This window comes from Sturnus vulgaris, chromosome 1 (assembly GCF_052056855.1).
Source record: "Sturnus vulgaris isolate bStuVul1 chromosome 1, bStuVul1.hap1, whole genome shotgun sequence".
NCBI lineage: Eukaryota > Metazoa > Chordata > Aves > Passeriformes > Sturnidae > Sturnus > Sturnus vulgaris.
This window is the reverse complement of record NC_142243.1, coordinates 109,172,853-109,197,125: the sequence shown is the minus strand read 5'-3', so window position 1 is coordinate 109,197,125 and position 24,273 is coordinate 109,172,853. Positions and strand designations below refer to the sequence as shown.

Sequence of the window (24,273 nt, the reverse complement as noted above, 5' to 3'; positions counted from 1 at the left end):
CTATCTGCAGCAGGAGCTAAGAACTGTGCTGTTATTTCCAATAATTTTCCTACATCTCTGCCCCTACCAACCTTCACTGAAGCACCCTAATCAAATTCCTAATCACATTTAAGTCTGAAGAGGGGTAGAAGGCACAACACTGTTACCAATGGCTCCACAGGCAGGAACTCTCCTTTGGGGTGGTAACTAATCTTGCTGGAAATTCACAGCTATGAGTGAATAGCTGAAATACAGAGAAGAGTTCAGTGGAAGCTATTTTCCAAACACTGAGAGACCTTGCTGAATGACAGAAACACTACACAAATTAGCCACAGAACAAGTTGTAGCCAGCTGCCACTTAACACCTTAAAAATCTCTCACATTTTGAGGGAAAACAGCTTGTAACCACGGTCTTAAAATGAAACATTCACAGTAACCTTTGACAAAAAAAATTCGTTGTTTACCAGGACTCATAGTCAAAGAATAAGAAGCTAACAATAATCACTAATAAAAACCAGCGTGGAAATTCCATGATCATTGAACCAGTGCTTCAGTGGGAGTGCAGGACTGGAAGTCAGTGCTGTGCCTTGGAACGCCATCACAACCCTCTTATTTTACCTCTACCAGGTAGGTTTTGACAGTCCCCAGCTCCCGTCACCCCAAAGGGTGACTCTGAAGTCCTTCACACACAGTCCTTCCCACCATGAGGAATGAGTTTGCCAATTCTCTGTCCAGCGGGAGCAACCCGAGTTCTGCTGGTGCCAAACCCACAGCCTGCTCCAAAAGCTGCCAGGACTCTCCATCCTCCCCTTCAAGTTCTACAAGCAAAGATGAAGCTTCCTAGGTTCCAGGCCAGGGCAACTAATCCTTTTCTCAGACAATCTGGACAATCCAACAGCATTATTAAAAAGCTTTATATCATTTACTGAACATAAAATACCTATCAAAAATCTGTTACCTAGCAACAAAAGTAACAATTATCAATGGCAAGCACCAGAAGAGTCACAATTACCAACAGCCCCAGCCCCAAGTGAGTCAGTTGGCATTGAGGTGAGTTAGCTGCTGCCTTCGGTGTCGTTGGTGAAGCTTTCGGCCAGGTCCCCGAGGCCAGCTTTGGTCAGGGCTGTGATCAGGTTCTCGGGGGTGGCGTGGGCGCCCTCCTGATCCTGCCAGGCCACCAGCAGCTGCTTGGCTCTCATCTTCACATCCTCGCTGTCCAGCTCAATCTGCCTGATATCAGATTCCTTCATCTCCAAGTAGGGGGCCAAGGCCTTCCACTGCTCCCCCAGCCTGTTGGCAAAGGACTCGATCTGCTCGCCCGTCATGGCTTTATCCCGTTGCACCTCTGGACCTGGGGAAAACCAGGAGGAATCAGTGAGACACAGGGAACATCTCCAGACACTGCAAATGCATCTTCCCTGATCTGCCTCAGTTTAAATTTTCTGTTTATTTACTGACAGACTGACTTACACCTTTCCTGTAGCTTTTCAAACCTACTTAAGCTGCAAGAGCAGATTTTTACAGGTATTCACCTGGGTTTCTAGAGCAATGTCCCTTAATGCCCATAAAAAGGAAAATCTTGCTTTTTGTGTTATCTTCTGTTATATTGAGAGAGAAGTGCTAAAGTCTTAAATACATCAAAATTGCTTCCTCCAAATGAAAACAAGGATTTTGACAGGCAGATTACAGTTTTCTACACAAGTAAATTACAACGTTAAAATACAGAGGGATCTTTAACATTAGCTGTGTTTTGGAAGTTTTTAGTCACCTTACTGTAAGTCAACCCAGGTAAAAAAGACCAACCAAACCAACCCAGTTTAATTCCCTTTTTTGTCATGTTCCTATTGGCAACAGGGCTGTGACAGTAAATTTCACATGTAGTCAGTACTTTGAGGAATTTTCTGCCATTGACATAAAAACCATGGAACACTAGGCTCTGCTGAGAACCCAAGAGCTGTAGTGATTACAGACAGGTTTGCACATTCATAGCTTATCATGGTCTACGATCTATGGCTTACCACCCATGCTTATGTCACATTTCTAAAGAACGAAACACCAAAGATTGAATTATGTAGAGAAATTAATAATATTCCTAATTTTTAATAAAATATAGATATTTTATTAAAAATTAACCTCTTATTAAAAATTGGTCTCTTCTCATGCCACCTGAAAAGACAGCTGGCATAGAGTAGAAGTTTCAAGTCTCTCCAGTGCTTATCAGTCACACTCATTTATCTGAACTAAAGTTACATCGAGGAGAAAGGACAAAAGATGCAGAACAACAAAACAATAAAAGCCCTCAGATCACTTCCCTCATGTCTAAGCACAGCAGACCACAGCTCTGCCATTGTCACTTTAAGACAAGAATTAAAGAAAGATGTAAAGCCTACCCAGTGACACCACAAAAGCTGTATGAATTAGGATTAAGCTGAAGAGGAAAGAACATCTCTACTACTGGAAAGGAGACTGTGGAGAAGGTCAAGTGCTGGATGGAAAATGGCAACATGAGAAAGATTCAGAGGCCCACAGGGGGCTCTCCACTGACAGAAAAAAGCTTGCAACAAAGCTGCCAGAGGTACCCAGTGTTTGGGTTCCATGCCCTGCATATCCCATCTGCCCAAGCTGGATCCAGGAGCTGGCACACAGGGTTACAGGTTACAGGGTGCTGTGAGATGAAGCCATGAATGAGGATGGACGAGGGCAGATTCACAGACAAAGGAGATGGTGAAGGACACCTCGGAGCAGAACATGCCAGGATTAAAGGCAAGAGACAAACAGGAGTGGATTGTGGAGAAAAAAAATGAGCGAGATTGTGTATGTCAGGAAGGTTGCTCTTCTCTCAGAGAGCCTTTTGCCTTTTTAAGGTATTTTAAATGAAGAGGAAGTAAAGATCTCAGAGTTGGAATATATCCTTTCTTGAAAGTCCCACAACTATCACCCCAGGAAGGGCTAGGGGAAAGTGCTTACCCCCAGTGATCAAAGGGCAGAGAGAACAGGAAAGTGGGTGAGGAGCACTCACACAGGCTTTCACACAGCTGACATTTCAGCCATGAACACCCAGTGACACTGGCAACATACACCACATAGCAGAAAAGGTGAAAGAGGCTCCTAATGAAAGTGCTAATCCAACAGGTTGGATGCTTTCAGCATTGCAGGCTAGGACACTAGGAGGCTGCTCCTGGTGCCCTATGACCCAAAAAGGCTGCACTTTTTGGTGCAAATGCACTGGGGTAAGCAGGACTAATGGCTCCCAGAGGAAACTATGTTAAAACACAGATTCTGCAACACATCAAGAGACAAACTGACAAGACTGAGAATATGCAAATCTTACTTTCATTGTTTTCCTTTAATAAAGCATCATTATCTTCCTCATCTTCATCTTCACCTGTTTTTATTTCTTCAGAAGGAGGCTACAATGAAAGAACTAAACATCACTGGATGAATTTTGTATTCAAAGAGAAATTCTACACCTCGGTGCTTGTCTCCTGGAATGTGTTCTAGAATGGAAAGCCTGACATAATCCCATATGAGAATTAAAAATCCCCCAGAGTCTCCTAAACACCAGTAACACTAGGAAGTTCTAATAAAACATATTATTGACTGAAAAACCTCATAAAAGCACCCAATGACTTCACAGGATTCTTCCTTTTCACAGTAACAAGAACTAAGCATTCCATAGTGAGCTTTATCACTTGCTTAAAAAAACCCCCAGCCAACCAAGTTAAAGATCACTACTGATGAATGTTTTACTTTCAAAAATCATATTATTGTTATTCACTAATTTTATTAATGAATTATTAGCACTTGGGAATTCTCCAAAGTTTAAGTACTTTCAGACTTCTGGAAGGTGGCAAACAAATACACAAACAACAAACTTCTCACTCCCTCATTTAGCTACTGATCAGCCAAAGGGATTCATCTTTTTCTACATTTCAGCCATGGGCCTTAGGTACATTTCTGTTTCTTGCCATAGCATTTGGCACATGACAGCAGTACCATCAGGAATATTGCATACAGCCATACCTTAATACATTCAACAAATTAAAATCTCCACATTTTTTTGAAACTTGCTATTAGCATACACTTAACTCTGATGGCTGGACAAACAAAACGTATTAAAATCCAACCTTTAGACCTCACATGACACTGAAGGAGGATCTCAGTAGAGAAGCAGGGGTTTCTATCTGCAAGACACTTCTGGGTTGAATGCTAATTCAGAGATGTAAAAAGTGCTCCTTCCCCACTGGCAGCCTCTCATTATCACTGTGTATACAGCGATCTGAAAGGCCCCTCCCTGGACTAAAATTTGACGAAGCCAAGGGTTAACGCCTTTATTTTACAGCTCCACAAGGTTTATTCTTGTTTTGCATATTTTAGAAGTAAGGGAGCTAACAGAAGAACTCTGGCAAACCTTGCTGTAAAGCTCTGTAACACTTAGCACAGCACCTTCAGCTGCACACACTGCCTCTTTTCCTGCCATCCCAGTATATTCACAAGCCATGATTCTGGCTGTTACCCTCCATAAACTTGGTCTGCACTGCAATGTGGAACCCAAGCAGCTGGGTTAATATATATATATATATATATATGTGTGTGTGTGTGTGTATATATTCACATACACATACAAGTAACATGTATATATATACTCCTGCCTACCAACAGGATTGCCACTACTGGGTTTTTTTCACAGTGTACAAGGCAGGGCTCAACAGTTACTAGGTTAATCAGTGTTACTCAGTTTATTGTTACTGGGATCTTCAGAGATTAGACTAATTTAATTTGTAATTTTTACTTTAGTGTACAAACTCTTTTCCTAGTTGGGTTTTGGGGTTTTTTTTTAGCCCCCTCTGTCCCCATGTATCAAATGGACTGCAGAGAGAAAAGCAGAACATGAATGAATTCAGCATTTATTATTATAAGATAACATTACTTACAGGCAGCTCCTTGGCTAATTTGATTACCATATTTTCTAGATATTCAGGTAAACTCTTGAATTGCTGGTTTGTTGGCTGGAAGAAGTGGGGACTTCTGCGTGCCAGAAGTCTCAGTGCTCTCCAGCCATAGTTAGAATTGTTCACAGCCCTACAATAAAAAACAAGTTTGATTAGTAAAGTCTGGCATCTATAAAAGCACCTAAAGCATCTAAAAGAGAGAGATTTGAGACATTTAGTAATATAATTCTGTCCAAATTTAAACAGTTTTTGTAGATTTCTGGAGTCCTACAAAGATACTAGTAATTCTGAGAACAGTCTGTTTCCTTTAACAATTCAAACATGGAAGAGATTAAAATCAAGTGAAACACAGTAAAGACGGACATACTTATACTTATTTTCAACCATGTTTTCAGGGTCTGCTTGTTCAATAGCTTCTTCAAAAAATTCCTCCAGTGTTGGCATATATTCCCTAAAAAAAAAAAATAAATAAGGACCTTAATATGTCTCTAAAACAGGCAGTCTTTGTTCTTTCAGACACACCTCAAGCTCATCCACTGAAGAGAAAACAAACACCAAACCAATCCACTCAAATTTAACAATTTTAAATGAGCAAGGAAACTGTTTGATACATGTTGCTATAATATTATTTACTGCATAACCACTAGTGCGGGAGCAGCTGCTAGTACTGCCTATTATACACATTTAAACCTCCTGCCATACCAACAGGTGACATGAATATCTGTCCACAGCATTTGCACAGCTCACAAGCACTCAGGAGTCGAAATGGTTGCTAGTTTTGTGCCATTTGACAGCATCAGTAAAACATGGCTGTCCCTGCCACCCCCCACCTCTGCTCCATCTGCTCTCAGAACCGTTTGTGGTTGATTCTGACAGGTACTCAAAGCAGCACTAAAGGAACCCTGACCTAAAAACAGAACAGAAATGAAATTTCACACCATCAGGATGGTTTGCTGCTGAGAAGACTCTAACCAAGAAACACAGATTATGTAAGAGCTGTCTGTAGGTTACTGAGAGCCAAGACTCTCAGTGGTGCAAAGCAAGCTCATAATGATCTGTATTTCTCCTACCTAATGCTGATAGAGACACACCTGCTTCTGCAAGGGAGTCTAGTAAAGGGCTGGAGCAGGGGTGAAGCACACTGGGCTATAAATTGTTTTGAAAAAGGCATTTTGCCAGGGAAGCAGTGCCCCATGCATCATCACTGACCACTGGAACAAAAGCCAGCACCTTGAAAATCCACCTGAGTCCTGCCATATTACTCCCAGAACAACCATCTAAAAAGGGGACAGCTAAGGATTATTACCCCATTTGAATGCAGATGTGAAGAACTAAAGCAAAAACTTACACTCACTTGACCCTTAGTCACAAAGCCCACAATAAAAACTTGGAACTGAACCCAGATGCCATGGGATCTACTTCCTGTTTACCATGGCACGCATTTTCTTTGTTTATCTCCATTTGTTAAGGGCTTTACTTATTCTTATTTAAAGACATTGCAGCACAATACAATCACACACAGGGAACAAACAGCTTTGGGTCCAAACACAACTCCACCTTCATCCCTTGGCCTAGTAAAGGCAAGAATCCTGTCAAAAGCCTTCCTGTACATCCCAGGCTCACAAGAAAGGAGGGCACTTCCTCTGCAAAGCTCTGAACCCCTAGCAAAGCAATTCCTCCCCTCTGGATATCTGCACAGCCAACATCTCTCCCCAGGCAACCAGACTTTACAGCCTCTACTAGCAGAGCTCTCTTTGGGAACTGTCCCATCCCTTCTCTAATTTTTCCTACTCTGTATCATGTCTGCACAGTAAAAGAGATTTTAGTATCTTTAACAAAGAAAGTTGTGTAGCAGAGTACATTTTAGGTATTTCCTACAATTGTGCAAGCATAAGGGACAACCAATAATTGCATTTTTCTGTATCTGCCCCATGAGTAGACCCAGTAATGTGCTGGAACAATGCCTGGTAGCCAATTTCCTCTTATCTAGCATTGTTTAAAGCACAGTCTTGCTTGAAAATCATAGCCAAGTAGCATGCTAACTTCATCAGAGCCAGACTTGGCAATCTTCCTTCATTATATAAGGTAATTAATTATACAATCATGCTCTACAAAAGGGGAGTTTTCATCTGGTTTTCAGCTTAAGATTTTACTTTACCAAGCAATGAAAATTACTGACAGCATAAACACTCGAAGGAGAGAGGAAAACTGTAAGGAGATTTCAAGGCAAAGACTCATACAACCACCTTCTCTCAAGAAGGTGTGAAATGCCCACCTCCTAAGATCATTTTGTACATCTTCCTTATGACAATTTTGTAACTCTCTGATTAGAGTGCTAATTAGTTAGCTTTAGACAATGACACACCTGTTTTTTACCTACCTACTCTCAGATTTACAGGCTTCCATGTTATCAGGACATAAATTCCAAAGGCGGGTCAGTTCCTCACTGAAAAGAAAAGCATAAACACACATTGTTTATGTTCACCATTCTACCATTCCACACTTATGGACTGTTTTAAAGGAGTCTGTAAAAGATGATTATAAGGAAAGAAAGCCTACTGCAAGTTTTAAAAGAACGATATATCCTTTGGCTGTTCTTTGCCAGTTCTGAAGTAAGGATGTTTGAAAATTACTGTATAGAAAAAACAGTGGAGAAAAAACCCCAAATACAAAATCTCCCACACCAATTAATCAACCCAAACCCAGAAATTCTGTAAAGGAAAGAGAACCCAACATACTTCCCCATAAGGATTTTTTTGTTTGATCCTTTTCCTAAGAAGTCCTCTGGAGCTGGCCTCTTCCTCACAGGCCTCATTGGCTTTGAATCAGGAGGTCTAAAGAAAAAAATAAATATGCTCTTTAGCATCAAACCAGTAATATCTCAAGAACAAAAAAAGCTATTTCACCTTTCACCTTAAGATGGAGCCAAGTTAAGTCATAATGAAAGGACTGAAGGACAGTGAGCCTAAGAGTGGAAAGAGGCAGTGAGGAAGAGGAGAGAGAAGGCAAAGCAGAGATAAGGAAAAGATTCTGCCAGACACCAAAATTAGTTCACTCAAAAATGTAAAGGTCTACCAGAGTCCCAGTAAAGAGAAGGAAACAAATCATATTAGTGCCAGCAGCACATGATCTACCCTGCTGCTGGGATCATCAGTTCTATGATTGCAAGGTCTCTTTTCCCAGCTGCACCTGATTTCCTGGGATCAGAGAATGGAGACCCCAGAGCAATGAGGTTAGGGCAAGACCTACCCAAGCTGAAACTCTGGATGAGATCTAAAGGAGACAGAATATTTATAAAAGTCAAATTTCATAATTTTACTTCTCCACAATCCCCCTGCAATAGTAATTTCTCTCTTCTAACAGCCCCCCTCCCCTTTTTTTTTGCAAACAGCTTAAGCCATGGAGAGGTGGCTGCACTTCATCTCTCCAATAAAAGGAAATCTCCAAAGAGATAATGACTCAGATGCTCCTTACCACAAAGAGGCCACAGTATGTGTGTACAAAGAAAAAAGGTAGAAGAAAAATGTTTGGTCATCCCCTCAAGGTAGTCAAGTAGACACATGGAGTCAAAGTTCAAGTTTTGCCATTAGTTAGTAACTAATAACACAGGAAACTTTCAGTGGTGAAAGCCATCTAATTGTCATTTCCCTTAAAGTGAGTGATCACTATCAAGTGGCAAACTAATAAATAAATTGCATAAGAGAACTGTTACACAAACTCCAGGTATGCTGCCCTGCCAAAGCCGTAATGCCAAGGGCTTCATTAGAGGCAATCCAAAGAGATACATGGAAAAGTCAGGCACTAACCACTTCAACCTAGGGTCTGCTGAAAGCAGGGAGGGACAAAACCTGCTCCAGTCTCCTGGACCACTGGATCCTAAGTACCACAAAATATTGCCCTTAGACAATGAGGAATGCTCTCCTGAGAGCCCACACACCATAACTACCTGTTCCCTGACACACTGCAAGCCTTACGACTTTTGGCAGAAATCTAAGAGCCTGCACTCACTGAAGGGACAGGCAAATGTACAGATCTCCAAGCTGTGTGAGTGGTTAATGCTCATAGGCACCACATGTACCATATTCTGAAGTGTAACCAGCACTGCAAACAAGCAGCAGAAAGCTTCTGTTTCATAACACAGTTACCTTTCTTTCACAAAACTTGGGCAGCCCTCATTTTTCCATGAGTTCCAGTTTTCTTCAGTATTTAATATATGCTGTAGAAACACAGAAAGCATTGCACATTATTAGGGTCATAAGCAATTTCAGAGCTGACCCCAAAGTTTTAAACTGAGCTATTAAAATTAAGGGGAAAACTTTGTTCTAGGTTGTCTGTTTCAGTCACTATCTTGAAAATCATCAGTAAAATCTTAGGCAAATGGTTCGATTTATTCAAACACAGTGTAACTCCTCTCTTCAAAAATTGTGGGAAAGGCTTTATTTCCCCTGGTCTAGCCAAGAAAACAGATTCAGTCTAAGTAAAGGAAAAAAGGAAAACAGAAAGACAACTTCTTGGGTTTTTATTAATTTCACTTGTATTTAATTTCTATGTTTTTGGGCACAGGACTCCTATCTGCAAAAACTTTTAAATATTTTTGCTTTCCAACAAGCCATCATCCTGTATGGACACATGCACATACAGGCATATTTCCATTTCTCCCCAGAGGAAGGAAGAAAAGAGTATTAATGAAAACATGGGATAAAATATCACTACAAAATAAAAAGACATTATAAGACCTTTTTTTTTACTGGGATGAGGTAAAAGTTCTCTTAGATATAACAGCTGTGTTCCAAAAGCTAGTTTAAGCTGAAACTGCTTTTTTATGTGCTATACAGACTTTGTTTAGGCAGGCATCAAAATACTCACCTCTACCATTTTAGAGAATCTTTCTCCATCTGGAGGATTTTCTGAAAGAAGCTACAAATGGGAGAAAAGAAGGTGAAATTTTCGCATTATATCTGCAGCAGAATATGTAGGAAAAAAAACTCCAGAGAAAATGGTGGTTACTGCTTCAAAGGTGGTTGAAACAATATTGCATGCTTAATATTTTGCCAAGTAATTTTTATGAAAGTAGACTGTACCAACCTGGTAGACTGCTTTTGTAGTATCTTCAATCCAAAGAGACTGTTCATCTGTTAGAACGTAGTTTGAACTGGAATTGAAAAACAAAACGCATCAGAAATTGTGCTCAGGACACATAATTTACACCACATACCTTCTGAGGGGTGTTAGAGGGGATCTGAGGAAAGTGCTTTGAATGTGATCTGCTCTGGTTCCAGGGACTGATCATTTTTTAGTCTGTGGAATTAATTAGATGTGGTTGGGGACTATACTTTCAAGCTGTAGATTCACCCAATAGGAAATCCATTTGAGTGATTCAAGATCACACCTTGATGTTAGACCCAAAAGACAATGAACAGATTTACCACAAAAACACTCACCAAGTGTTATACTACACCATTTGTATCTCATGCCATCCTTGACCACCAGTAAGTGACTGTTTATAACCAACATTTTAATGCATTGACATTGTCACCTCAAAAGGTCTGAACTGGAATTCAGAAGACCTGAATTCCACTCCTTCTCAGCCACTAGACTGCCTTGATAAATAATCTGTAGAATTAGGATAATGATCTTAACCTAGTTTACAAAGTTCTTTGAGAGCTGTTTATAAAAAGCAATATATAGCAGGTGGGAGACAGCTGCCTTGTTAATTATTATGTGCACATATGGCCCAGGGCACAGGAAATGAACAGAAATGGGATTTTCTTCAGAATAACATTAGAGACAAGGAACAGATGGGGTTTGGTTCTATCCCATTAATTTATAAAAGCAACAATCACCATTGTTATTTCTTGCCATTTTAGACAGAGTTCTGCAATACACTAAGAAAAAACAAATCAGCAACCACATTGCAGAGTCAGCATAGATTCAAAATGATGCCATACACAAGTACCTTGCACTGGTCTAACAACTTGGGTGCTGCCAAGGAGATTCCTTCCCTCTCATGGGTAAGCAAGTTGTAATGGCCTCTGCTTCTCTGAGACCCCACAACTCAACAACCTGGCAGAAAACTTACTCTGCAAAGATGAGCAGATTGGGTTTTTGCCTGTATAGTAAATGGCACAAGCTTGAGCAAGACCAATGAACACTAGAGCATGGGAGGGCAAAGAATTAGGAACAGAGAAATGAACGAGACCTCTGCTTTCCTGCTGTAAAATAACTTCAGCCACACTCTTTATTTACCAATACAAGGCTCCAAGTTCCACAACCACAGAGTAAGTAGACAAACTATTTTAAAATATTTTGGTTTATCTCCAAGTTTCTAGTACCCCATCCCCAAAACGCAAAATATTTTCACATTACCTTTTAAATTTGACTTGTCCCTTTAGATACTGAAATAGTATTAAATACTGCAACAAGATGTGACGACGGAAGTTGCTGTCACTCAGTTGTAAATCCATCAGCTAAACAACAACAAAAAAGTAACAGATGTTTAAATATTTACTCTCTTTTAACTGATCTTTGTAAAGGCAACATTAGAAATGAAATCCAATAAACAAACAACAGCTTTACTGAAGACTCTTATTCCAGAAATAGAAGCCCTTGAGTCATTAATTAACAGAGACAACCCACAAAGAATAAAACAGAAAAAGGAACAGAAAAAAATCTATCTAAAAAAAAGAAAAAAAGACTGTGGAGTCTTGACTGGACATAGTGCTGATCAACTGCTTCAGCTGAGAACTTTCAGCAGGGAGGCTGAACCAGATATAGGTTCCTTTTAACCTCAGTTAGCCTGGGATTCTGGAAGGGAAACCACATACCTTTTCACTAGTTAGGAACTTTGCAAAATATACATGTTCTCCTCCTGTTTTTAGTTCTTCTAACTTTTTTCGGGAAGCCTGAGTGTCGTCCAATTTGTAACTTTTGAAAACAGCCAAAACTTCTTCTGAGTACTATAAAACAGAGTTATTCACCACATGAAAACAATACTGAACCTTTGTAGACTTAAAGCTAAGCAAGTAAAATACTTTGTAAATCTGCTACCAGCCCATTGAAACAACCCATTTGTAAGCAATGTGTAGGACCTCTCTGAACACCACAAATGAAATGAAAGCATTATCATGTCAGAATATTTAATCATGCAGAATATTTAAAGTATGCAAAGAAAAACAACATTTTGGGTTGTGAACAGTGCTTTGTTGTTTAGACATCATGAAGAAAAAAGGTTCACATGATGACAGTGCTACAGTAAAAAATTTCATCTGAAAGACTTCAGCCTGGCCTTGATCAGTTTCTGAACTGCACCTGTGGTAGTTTTTTGTGGTTTTTTTTTTTTTTTTGACCCCATTAGTGGATGTCATAAGTTAGATTTATATCAGGATGTCTCAGCAGATGTCACCTCTTATTGCCAGAACACAGAGAATGAAGATTAAAAAAAGCCTAAGCTTCTTTGAATTAAATAAATACTGAGTGACAAATTGTGAAGAAACAGTACCCTAGCAATAAATCCTCATCAATATCCATACGAAGCAAAACAAACAGCTGGGTGAAAGGGACATTCAAGTCATTGCTTCTACAAAGCAATTTGCTTCATTAGAAACCAGTAGTATTCAGGATCCCACTGGCATCAATATGACTACTCAAAAATAAGAGCTAGGACTAGATAGAGCTATTTATCTTCTCGGGGTAAAAAAAACCCACCCAAACCCACAAGTTCTGCTTTTTGCAGCTGATAAAACCTAAAAAAAGGTATTTCTGGCACTGTTGCAACATAAGAAGTATTTCTGATATTGACATTCATTAGGGGGTTTACTGTACTTTTTAACACAACATATTAATTTACTGAAAAAGGGTCACTCTAGAAAACAACAAAATGTATTTCCTCATGCAGCATCATTTTCCAGCGGCCTGAGCCTTTGAACTGTTCCATGCTTATGCAGTCACTGCTACTTGTGTAAACAATGACCTCTACTCAGGTTGAATGGTTGAAATCATGAACTCAGATTACCTTCAGAAACGTTTTCCATGACACCTTCTCATAGCACTGCACAGGATTTCTAAAATAATCTTGAAGTGACCAGAATTTTCTATACAGATTATAATCTATTGGAATGGAACTGTGGAAAAGATAATAAAAAAACCCATATATTACATTAAAGTTCACTCAGGAATGTACAACCCTAGAAAATATTCATTTTGGAAGTAAATTGAGTGAGTCAGTAGTGAACTGCCACAGAGAAATCTGTAACTCAGAATTTGTCCCTGTAAGAGTTTTCCATTCAATCTATTGTTACTTCCTCACCATAAAAACAGAAATAGCACACAAAAGGGATCTTAGGAGTTTTTCACTATCTGTGACATGAAGGGGAAACACAGCTTTTTCTCCTTAAGCATGTACTCAAAATCCCTGAACACATCTTAGCACAACAAGTTTTGTGAAGGGAATTCGGAAAACTGTCAAAACCAGAGTTGTTCTCAGCCGGGGTATACAACTTTTTCAAATCTGTCCATTTCTGTCTTCCAGGCAACTTAAGCAACTAAGACATTGCCAGGAGTCTTCACTGATTAGATACAGCTAATCTTCAGAAGGCAGGAGATAAGGAGAATTTGGACCATAACCTTAAAAGCTATTTCCCAAACAGCTTTTTTCCTTTTACTTTATAAAGCTTGGCTTCAGCTTTTAAATTTCTGTCAGCTCACCAACTTGTTGGTGCTTCATCATCTCCCATTTCACCTTCTTCCACATCCATTCCTTCTTCCCTCTCCTCGGTGTGCTAAATAGGAAAAAAATATTTTATTTTTATACAAATGCCACTACAGTTTGCACAGAGTTCTTAGAGTGTTGTTTACTATAAACATTCAATTACATATTAGACCAGAAAGCTTAAGCTCGTAACTCAAAAATCTCTGAAGTATTATTACTGCAATATGGGCAACAAATTCCTGTCTTCATGCAATGGTAGCCCCACTTCTCCTGAAAAAAGCTGAGGAGACAACTCTGTCCTCTGCACACTGCGGGGAAAACTTTGCACAGTAAGTGACAGTGCTCATTCCTCACAATCAAATCCATTTTTTCCCCCTCAGTGTGCACAGTTTAATGTTCCATGTGACATGCTATTCCCAAAACAACAACTTGGTCTGGAAGAGGGACAACCAAATTAGAAATCTACAGTTCCAAACACTTTTTGTGCAAACAATCTTACGAGTTTGCAGAATCAGTGAAAAATGATGTAGGAATTTTCACCTTCTGTCCCAGAGTGCTCTCGTGTTCATTAGTATTGAAAACAGTGACATTTTCCAGGTTAAACTGACTCTGTAGGTTAAGCCCTGTGAAAAACAAAGAGTAAGTCTTAAAAGCTATGAAGTTCCCAAATCTGTTTAAGAAATGCTGATACTCAATTCTCAGAGCATTCAAAACTTATATTTGAAATCAAAGCAAGTAAAAATCGCAATGTCAAGGACAGACACAAGAACTAGGATACAAGTGCAAAGTGATTTGGTTCAACTGGATCTGGTCTGCAACCATCATAAACTTAAGAAGTTCAGTTTATTTAGTCTCGATGTTAAGTGAAATGGAATGCAAAAAATCTCACCTGATTTTTCTGAAAGTGGAAATAACCTAGCCAAGAACAGCTGAATTCTTCCACAAAAGACTGTGTTTTGTGACTTAGATAATCTTCTTAGGAGGTCTAAATATTGTAAAAAATAAAGAATATTAGTATTTATCCCTCTTTTCATTTCTCATGTAACAGAATTCAAGACTTGCTAATTATACGACCTACAGAGCTAATAAAAGGAAGCTCGTGTTTGTAAATTCAAATGCCAGTGACTCCCTCTGAACAGACATATTTCTTCCAAATGCATTCTGCCAGTTCTCCTAACACCTTCAACACCAATAAAAAAAAAGTTTGAATGAATTCTACTCAAATATAGCCTTGGATACAGGCCTTGCCATTGCTGAGGAATGATATTCTTCTATAGTGATCTCCACTGATGAAGAGAGTTCCCTGAGGTCTGAATGACTTTTACATTAATAAGCACGTACCTTTTAACTTTATAACTTATTGAACAAATCTGAATTTAAATCAAATTATTAAACTAATTTTCATTTGCTGAGACAGTTCTTTAATACTGCTCCCTCCTCCCTGAAAAACAACTACTCACCATTGCACATGCGTAGCAAGTAATTTTTCCCTGCAGAGTAAAATGTGTTCTGAAACAGAGCAAAGGTATTTAGAACATGAAGAGATCATAAAATCTTGAGCAGATTTAATCCAATCACAAGATATGAGTAAGTATGAGTCACTCCTACAAATTACTCCAAATTTGAGTCTTCCCTTACAAAACAGGCAGGTTTTGAAAAGGCAAGTCCCACAAATTCCAAGAAAGCATAAAACACATTTACATCCCACCTTCTTAAAGAAAAACCATGAACTGTAAGAATACCATCCACTTTTTTTCCTTTGGAATGCACTAATTTTTACACTCATTTCCTTTATTACTCCATGTATGATTTATACAAACAAGAAAAGAGCACACAAATAAGATTTATAGTGTTCACAATACCGGTGATCTGGAAGCAGAAATTGATAAATACTTGAATTAACAATAAACAACAGCTTGTGAATGTATCAGGTCAGGGGCCACAACGTTACCTGAAACAAACCAGCCCGAACGACTATGGGAGTAGGTTCTAGTTAGAAACTCCAGGTTAGGAAAACACTGAGACAATAGAATGCTTTTCAGGTGCTATCTCTGGAGTTCCTGACACGTATGTGTCAGTTACAAAGACAATTAAATTAAATTCCGTTCATTAAAATGGTTCTTGTAGGCAAAAGCTTTGGCCAAGCTATGTAACATTTTCAAAAATACCTACCGATTTCCACGTAGCAACATTTTTCTCCACGAAAGTGAAAATTTTGTCACACTGATCCAAAGGGAGGCAATCCAGAACATCCCCCAAAAGCACAAAAGGAGTTGATGCAGTGCAGATACCTATGAGGAACAGGGAATCTTTTATTAAAAAATTTTGAAATTAAATACAAAACAAAAAGATGCATTACACTTGAGGGACAGGTTATTAAAAAAAGTAGAAGAAATAAGTTATTCTGAGTTCCTACAAATCTTAACAGAAAACTTGGGCTAAAATATGAACTTTCATTAAATTTATTTCTACACATACTCAAATGAGATTTGCAAAAGCTTTGCACTAATATACAACAAATATTTAAAAAATGATTGTTCTAATGGCCTCCAAGTCTGAAACAATGTCGCATCTTTTTGCAGACTGCAAGTGAACTCTTTCAGGCTTCTAAATCCATAGTTAGTCCCACTACATGCATCCATGAAGCCTGAGAGCCTTTTCAAGCACCACTAGAACAGTGCTCCAAGTCCATCCACCCATGCTCTGTAGGCAGTGCCTGCATTCCTCATAGCACAGTTCTTGTTATTCTACAGCTCATAGAACATTCATGTAGCTGACGTTTACTTACAAAAACAAACAATTTTTGATGAAAAATGTAAACAAATAAAGAATGTGAACAAATAAACAAAAGGAAGAGAGCAAAAGTCACTTCAGAAGAAATCGGCACACTGACTTCTGACACAATGTTATTGAAACAGATTCAAGTACCTAAAAATTAGCCATATACTGACAGGACATGAGCACAGATATCTAGGTGATATTATTTCTGCCTCTGCCAAGTCATTTTACCTCTCTGAAATTATGATGAGAAACTTCTAATCATTTTTGAGTGCTGGACAAAGAAACTGCTAATCATGCTGCAACCAAACCCATTCATTTTTCTTTATTAACAACAACAAAAAAAGACTCCAACACAAGTGTCACATATACAACCAAATTTAATTATATTATGCTTAATTTCCCTTCTGAAACAAACCCAAGCTTACTAACCTCTAGCATAAGAGCCACATATCACCAAAAGTAACCACAGTAGATGACTTACAGAAATGAAGATTTTAAAATTCCCCTAAATGGTCCCTAGAACTGCCAAGAGATTTGAAATAGAGATGCTCACCTTCTGTGACTCCATTAATAGCAAGAGAAATAATTGCCAGGAGATTCTCACATGGAGCTTTGTTTATCTAAACAAAGAAAACAGCGTTGAAGTTCTCTTGTCTAAACAAAGAAAACAGCATTGAAGTTCTCTTGTCTGACCATAATGTATCTAACAAAACTTAAATTCTTGTTTCCAAGTAGGCATATTTAAAACAAATATTGGCATTCAACTTTCCCAAACAATCTATGAAATTTGACCTAATAGTTAACTGTAGTAAGTTTTTATTGCGTTTGAAACCTTTCCTGACTGCTTCCAGCCACTAAAGACCCAAGTACACAGAGAGTCATTTACCTCTGCAAATTAATATCCCACATTCAGACTTAATTCTAGTATTATTTGACCATACATTATTTTACTCCTTTCATCATTCTTTTTAACTAACAAGGTAGCTTTATTACGTATTAGTAACAAATTACAAAATAGTTTTGATCTGAGGAGGCCAAAAGATCTCACTGTTCAAACCCCCCTGCCAGGGGCAGACACACCTTCCACTAGACTAGGTTGCTGAAACCTCCATCCAACCTGACCTTGATCATTTCCAGGGATGGGCCATCCACTGCATCTCAGGAGAACTTGTTCCAGTGCCTCACCATCCTCACAGTGAAGAATTCATTTCTGACATTTACTCCAAACCTACCCTTCCCACCCCCTCTTAAAGTACAGTTATTGAACAATGCATATTTATGAATTAGTTTTAAGACATAGCAGACTTTCATAATCATTACAAAGAACTTCTAGAAAAGGCTCAGACAACAGCTCTCACCATAGTGTGATGTTTGTAAAATAAAAGATGCTACCAATCTCTTTGAATCATCTGTATTTAATCTCAATTACCTCACCATTACATAGCTCTTGTTTTTAATAAAGCATTTGCTTACACTAAAGTAAGTTGCTATTAATTAATATACTAGCCTGCTAATAGAAATCTGAGGTTCAACAAGAGAGAAGCTCCAGTACTTACTATTTCTTCTTCTACAACAACTCTAAAAGCTTGATCCAAGGTACACTTCTTTTCATTTTCACTGCAAATGCAAACATGCCACCTTAGTTAGTAACAACTCTCAGGCACAAGATTACTAAAAGTTATCTAAATAGGCACTTATAAAAAAAAAAAATCAAGTGGCTTTTACTTACCTTCCAGGAACCTGATTAAATGCATTCAACAATGGCTTGATGCTTTTATTTATCAGAGCCTCTCTGGTGGATGTCTACCAAAATACAAAAAAAGAAAAGATACAACACCAGTACAAAACTAAAAGGATCTTCCTCCTTCCTCTGACAGCAGACAGAATTACTAAGGAATCTTTCTGCCACACATCATGTGCTAGTTTACAGAGAGAACTTTCTAACAAGGAGGGCAAATAACAAGCACATAAGAAATTAGGCACCTGAGCTAGTACAGCATCACACCTCAAACCTGGGCTAACAGTGCGGTGAAAACAGCATTTCTAAACAACACACAGAGCATCACACTCTTGTGACCAACCCTGTATCTGTCATTGTCTCACGGAACACACACACAACTCCAGGTGGTCAGGGTGGTTTGGGACACAGATCAGAGAATATTCTGAGTCGGAAGGGACCCACAAGGATCACCGAGTCCAACTCCTGGCCCTGCATGGACAGCCCCAAATATCGAATCATGTGCCTGAGAGCCTCTCTGTCTTCAAGGGAGTTAACAGCTCCTCCCAATTTTCTGCCACCTACAAAATTGCATAGGATCCCTGCAACTCCTGCGTTTGTGAACATGTTAAAAAGCACATGACTCCTGCCAATAAGATGGTCTAAAAATTACTAATTCCTGTGACAAAATCGCTGTAATGGATCGAGTGCTTATGCCTCGAGCACTTCTGTACAAACCCCGTCCTCTTGCCCGCCAACCTGGGTGGCGAACGCCGGGATCCAGAGACCTGGGTACACACGCAGCGCCCCAGCTCTAGGAAAGGAAAAGCATCCTTCAGCAGAGGCAGCAAGTGTAATAAGCCCGGACGTTTTGCGGCGGGGGACACGCCACACTTTCATTGTCTTTGACATTAATTTTCGCTAACTTGAAGACTGATCCTCCCCTTGGCCGAGCCGGTGTACAGCCGCCCTCACTCCCACTCCCACTCCCACACCGCCGCGCCTCGGCCGCGCTGAGCGCTCCATAAAGAAGCGCCCGGGCGGCGGGCCCGGAGGCGCCGAGGCACAGCCCGGCCGCCGCAGCTTCCCGGCCCGACCCCGTCCGAGCGGCAGGGACGGAGGGAAGGCAGGAGGGACGGAGGGAAGGCAGCAGGGAGGCGGGGGAGGCTCACCGTGAAGCGGAGCCGCGCCTCGGGCAGGCTGAAGAGCGGCGGCGACATGTTCCCGGGCGGGCGGGCGGCGCTGCGGGCGCGCGCCGATGACGCCATGGCCCCCGCCCTCCCGGCGGGAAGAGGGAGGAGCGCGGGCGCCATGGGCTGTGCCGGCCGGACGGCACCGTCCTGGAGTGCCTCGGGTTGGGAAACACGTGCGGGATGGTTGAGTTCAGCGTTAAGCCAGCAGTGCCAGGCGCGCCAGCAAAATATGTCCCCAAGGGCCACGTCCGCACGCTTTGTGAACGCTTCCAGGGCTGGAGACTCCACCGCTTCCCTGGGCTTGGCAGCCCTTTCAGTGAGGCGATTGTTCCTGATATCCAACCTAAACCTCCCCTGGCACAACTGGAGGCCATTTGCTGTGGTCCTGTCACTTGTTGCTTAGGAGAAGTGGCCGACCCGCAGCTGGCCACAGCCTCCTCAGGTGTTGAGTTCTCTCGATGTCCAGGTGCTAGAAGGATGAATTCCTGGTCGGTAGAATTGCCTTGTTAAAGTTTAGTATTGGACATGTTTCAATGATCTGAACTCCCGAGATGAGGATGGCATTAACAAAGCCAACTCAGTAGCTGTGCTGAAATCTGGGCTGGAGCTGGGTGAAAAATAATTCTGACAGGGAGATTGCGACCACCGACTCAGGAGAAGGCCTGCCCATACATACAAATTAGCGTGAGAATGAGGGAAGTATTTAACCAACAGAAGATAGAATACAAATAATTAAGACAACTATGTAACTTGTAGCCAGTGAACGTTAACAACTTTGTTTGCTAAAATGTGCAAATAGCGAAACATCTTGGTAGTCAGGTTGCTGGCTTTGTGGATTTACCACTCAGCACCCCTCTCTGCTCAGGACTGCAGATAAATAAAATACCTTGACTCAGTTTGTGGATTGGTTCTTGAATATCGAGTGAAAGAACCTGTTTTGAACAACAACCTGAGCCTCCTTTTCTCCAGGCTAAGCAGCCCCAGCTCCCTCAGTCGCTCCCCATCAGACTTGTGCCCAGACCTTTTACATTTCACTATTGCCAAAGTGGAAATGACTCCACAGATGTAGCTGTTCAGTTGATTTTTTTTTTCCTGATAAACAACCCTAGACCACAGTCTACCACCATTTTCAAAGTATCACTGAAGTAAAAATGATAAGGGATTTTTATATCATCAGTAAAATCACTTCAGTGCTGGAAATTTACAGGTTGAGCAATATCCTACAGATACCTCCTGGGCGACAGAAATATTTCCAGTAGAAATTGCATTTCTCATGATCATAGAATCAGAATCATGGAATTGTTTGGGTTAGATGGGACCTTGATGTCCAGCCAAAAACCAGATGTACTGCCAAACTCTTGTTCGTAGGTGGGAAAAAGCTCAAACATCCAATATCCCGTTCATATGGGAAGAGGCGAGTAATATTAAAATTAAATTTCTCGTCATTATTCAATGCAAATATTTAAAATAACGCATGAAATGATAGATGGGAATGTGTGGGGGTTTGTTTATGGTGTGGTGTGGCTGTAGTTAGCTTTTGTACCGGGAGAGGGAAGTGTTTGCCCAGAGAAGGAAGATGCACCGCGCTCGGGTGGCTGCTCCGCTAATGGGGAGCTGGGGGCACTCCGCCAGCTCAGTTTGTCACCTCATCTGTAACTGAAACCATTGTTTGACACCGCCTAAGAAATGTGGGCTATGCCAGAGTCATGGCAATTCATTCGGAACCATGGGGGAAGGGGCTTCATAACATTGAAAATAGGCTCCACATGATCTGTCTTTTTGAATGAGTCACCTGCATGTGCTGTGAGACTTGCTGAAGATTGCTCATTCAGGCCTGGGAGAAAGCTGACTTTTCCAAATTCCCTCCACACCGCCCCCCCCCCCACCCCCCCCAATATTTCTCATTTCTTACTTTAATAAATTAAAACGTATTATCAGCTGAATAAAGGGCCATTCTAAATGAATAATTTGATATTATTCCAGCCCCCATCTCTTGCTGTGAGAAAGAGAACCAAAGAAGAGCTCTCTGAATTGGTTATAAAAAAAAAGCTTTAAACTCAAAAAAGATGGTAGAAAGTCAAAGTGTTCTAAGGAGATCCTGCTAAAGGAAATTGGGTCTTTTTTTGACTATAAATATTCCTTAAGCCAAGACTAATGTTTCAGATGAACAGAGAAAAGAAATGCCAACATACTGAAAAAAGCAGTGCAATACATTAATTAATGAGTACACCATGACTGAAGAGATTTTTTTTCTTGGGGTACAAACAGATAAAGAGGAAGAGCAATGTTAGCACTGTGATTTAAAAGTGATTTATAGCCGCCTTTTATTCTGTACCGAAATTTTCCAGTTTGGAACGGTGTTTGTTACTTTCTCACGGATCTCATGCAGAGGGGGGATGAACGCTGGGCTGCTAGTGCTCGTGTTGGATTTTGGACAAATGAAGCTGCAGTGCCTGAAGAAGTTCTCACCCCGGCAGCTGCTGTGCACCCCGGGCAGAGACCGCCCCTTCAACAGCAATGTCAGCAGCGTGGCACTAATGCTTGCCACGTGGTGGTGTCACCGTGCCACATCTGACTGCATCGCTTAAAGCCATCCTCGTCACCTCCTTAACAGAGGTGCCAAACTCTGCTTTGGGCTGGCAGACAAAAAAATGGTTTTGGGGATCAGAAACTCAATCAGAAGAGTAGTGCTGCGTACCTGTAAATTAAAATGCTGCAATTATCCTGGATATAAAGAGGAGTCAGTGATATTATTAATATAGTTAAGCATAAATTAGATAGCAGTATGTGAGAAAAAGCAGTCTTCTATTATGTGCTATCTGGGAAGCTAAGGGTAGGGGGGAAAGAAGTAAATACTGCTTTCTGTAAAAATATTGTAAGCAAAATAATTTTTCATTCCAGATATGAAGCTATCACCAACTGAAAGCTCAGATCGATGAAAGCAATCAACAGCAACAGTATCTCAGAACTCAGTTCAGTTGATATAACAGACGTTCTATCATCTTGTGTCAAGAGGCTGTGTAGCTGGAATTATGAAAAACTTCACCCAGATCCTGTCTTTTGGAGTAAAATCCTGTTCTAAGACCAATTTGAGTTTCCATTTTAATTTCTGTTACCATTCCTGCAAAAAGGCATGTCTGCAGACTCCAAAGCCTCCCATCTCTGATGGCACCAGGGCTTAGTGCTTTGCTCTCTTTCCTTCTTTGCCAACCCTCATGTTTAATTGCTTTTCTTCTCAACCCACTTCCTTTCCCACCACCTTGCACACCCTCCAGTGTAGAAGTACAGGCATGAAAGGTGGATAAATTGCCCTAGGAGCCTGGTTTAAATAGCTTACCTGTTATTTCCAAACCACTCATGGGAAGTTGCACAAGGCAGTTTTATCTTTTAAACATTGATGAATACAAGGTGTCCTACCTTAGGCACTTAATTTTAAGGTGGCATCCTGCCAGCCACCGTAGCTTGTTACTGACTGTGAAATACAGTTAATAATGTGTGGACTGACGAAGGAGAAGGTAGATTAACACCAAAAATAGCCCCTCAGGAAAACTTAAATAACATTTTTATAAAGTGAATAATAGAGAATCTTTCTGCATTTTATTAGTGTATTACACTTTTCACTAGAATATACATATAACTTTTATGTTTCTGAAATCTCATGATGATGTTCTGGTGTATTTAATGCTTTCAGGGTTTCATCTTGATTTATTGAATAAATTGCAGGGGAATATATACCATATGATCCCAGTCTCTCATACCAGTTATAGCAGAAATGTTTTACTGATATATTTTGTATTTTTGTGGCATTTTTAAAATAATTTGGTAAGAGTGCCTAGGAAGGATTCATTTATCTGGATTCACCTAGAAGACTGCTTCACATGTGAATCTGAGAATGATTTTTCTACTCCTCGTCCTTTATTTGGGACACGGGACTTGCTGGCATAGAACACCTGGAATACTGCCAGGTATTATACTTTATTGATATCAATTTATATCTGCAGATAGGTGGAAATATGGTCACAATCGTTGTCAAATGACCCAGTAAGGACTTGAATGGCCAAGACCAGGGATTTGACTTTAGAGTCAAAACTTTGCAAAAGTGTTTACCTCTATTGTTTGTTTTATCCCAGTGTAGAGAATGTGTGGGGTTTTTTGCCAAAAGAAGTTACTAAAATTCATATTTGTGTGCTACTAATACTATGGAAATCTGGCTTTTTTCAGAAGCTTTTTCTGGCTGCTATTCACAAAAACTGTACTACAGCTCTTCCTCTCACGTAGCAATATTTTTGGATTCTAACCTAGTAATACTACTGTGATTTCAGCAGAGAACTTGGATTAATTGGACATTTTTTAGCTAGAATTTCCTTGCCTCTCATTTTGAGCATACTCTGACATGGAACCCGTTTAATTTAATTAATGAGTGCATTATAATGTCAAACTTCGTTATTAAAGAATGCAGGAAGCATCTTCTAGATCAGATACCTATGCTTTTATACCACAAATGCCTGGGGTTACTTTCACATCTGCCAGTGTTACGAATTCTCAAGCATGTTGTTTTGTGATTATGCTACTGAAAAATGATACCGTTTTTGCAAATTTGGTTCCTATGGATTGCACTACTGAAGCTCATTCCTTCCTCCTTGTCATCTTCTTTTTAACCTTCTCTGTCAATATTCAGGAAAAATACAGCTCTGCCTCGAAGAACTTCTAGTTCAGACATACACATAAAAAACCAGAAAAGTCAGTGGAAGAGGTAGGCAAATAATCCTGATCATAAACTTTTGAAAATGAGCTTTTCTTTGACTACAAATTCTAAGTGAGAGAGCAAAGATACCCAGCAATCCAGGCTTGGGGTAATAAGGAAGAAATCAAGAAAATGAGAAGAAGTAGACAAGAGAGGGAGAATCCCAGAAAGACATAGGTGAATAGAAGGAGTGTGATGAC

At 40.1% G+C, this 24,273-nt stretch overlaps 1 protein-coding gene across 1 annotated transcript; it reads right to left on the bottom strand.

Annotated features, from left to right (window-relative positions):
- Positions 1-417: 417 nt before the first annotated feature.
- THOC1 (THO complex subunit 1) lies at positions 418-19,411 on the bottom strand. Its single transcript, XM_014871274.2, has 21 exons — positions 19,309-19,411; positions 18,149-18,222; positions 17,976-18,036; positions 16,973-17,039; positions 15,811-15,929; positions 15,099-15,147; positions 14,528-14,623; positions 14,179-14,261; positions 13,635-13,708; positions 12,943-13,051; positions 11,756-11,887; positions 11,298-11,398; positions 10,017-10,083; positions 9,798-9,848; positions 9,077-9,147; positions 7,670-7,765; positions 7,312-7,377; positions 5,299-5,382; positions 4,914-5,061; positions 3,311-3,389; positions 418-1,330 (listed from the first exon to the last, which is right to left on the bottom strand). Exons 1-21 carry the CDS (start codon positions 19,402-19,404, stop codon positions 1,035-1,037), a joined length of 2,019 nt encoding a protein of 672 aa, XP_014726760.2. The 5' UTR covers positions 19,405-19,411; the 3' UTR covers positions 418-1,034.
- Positions 19,412-24,273: the final 4,862 nt, after the last annotated feature.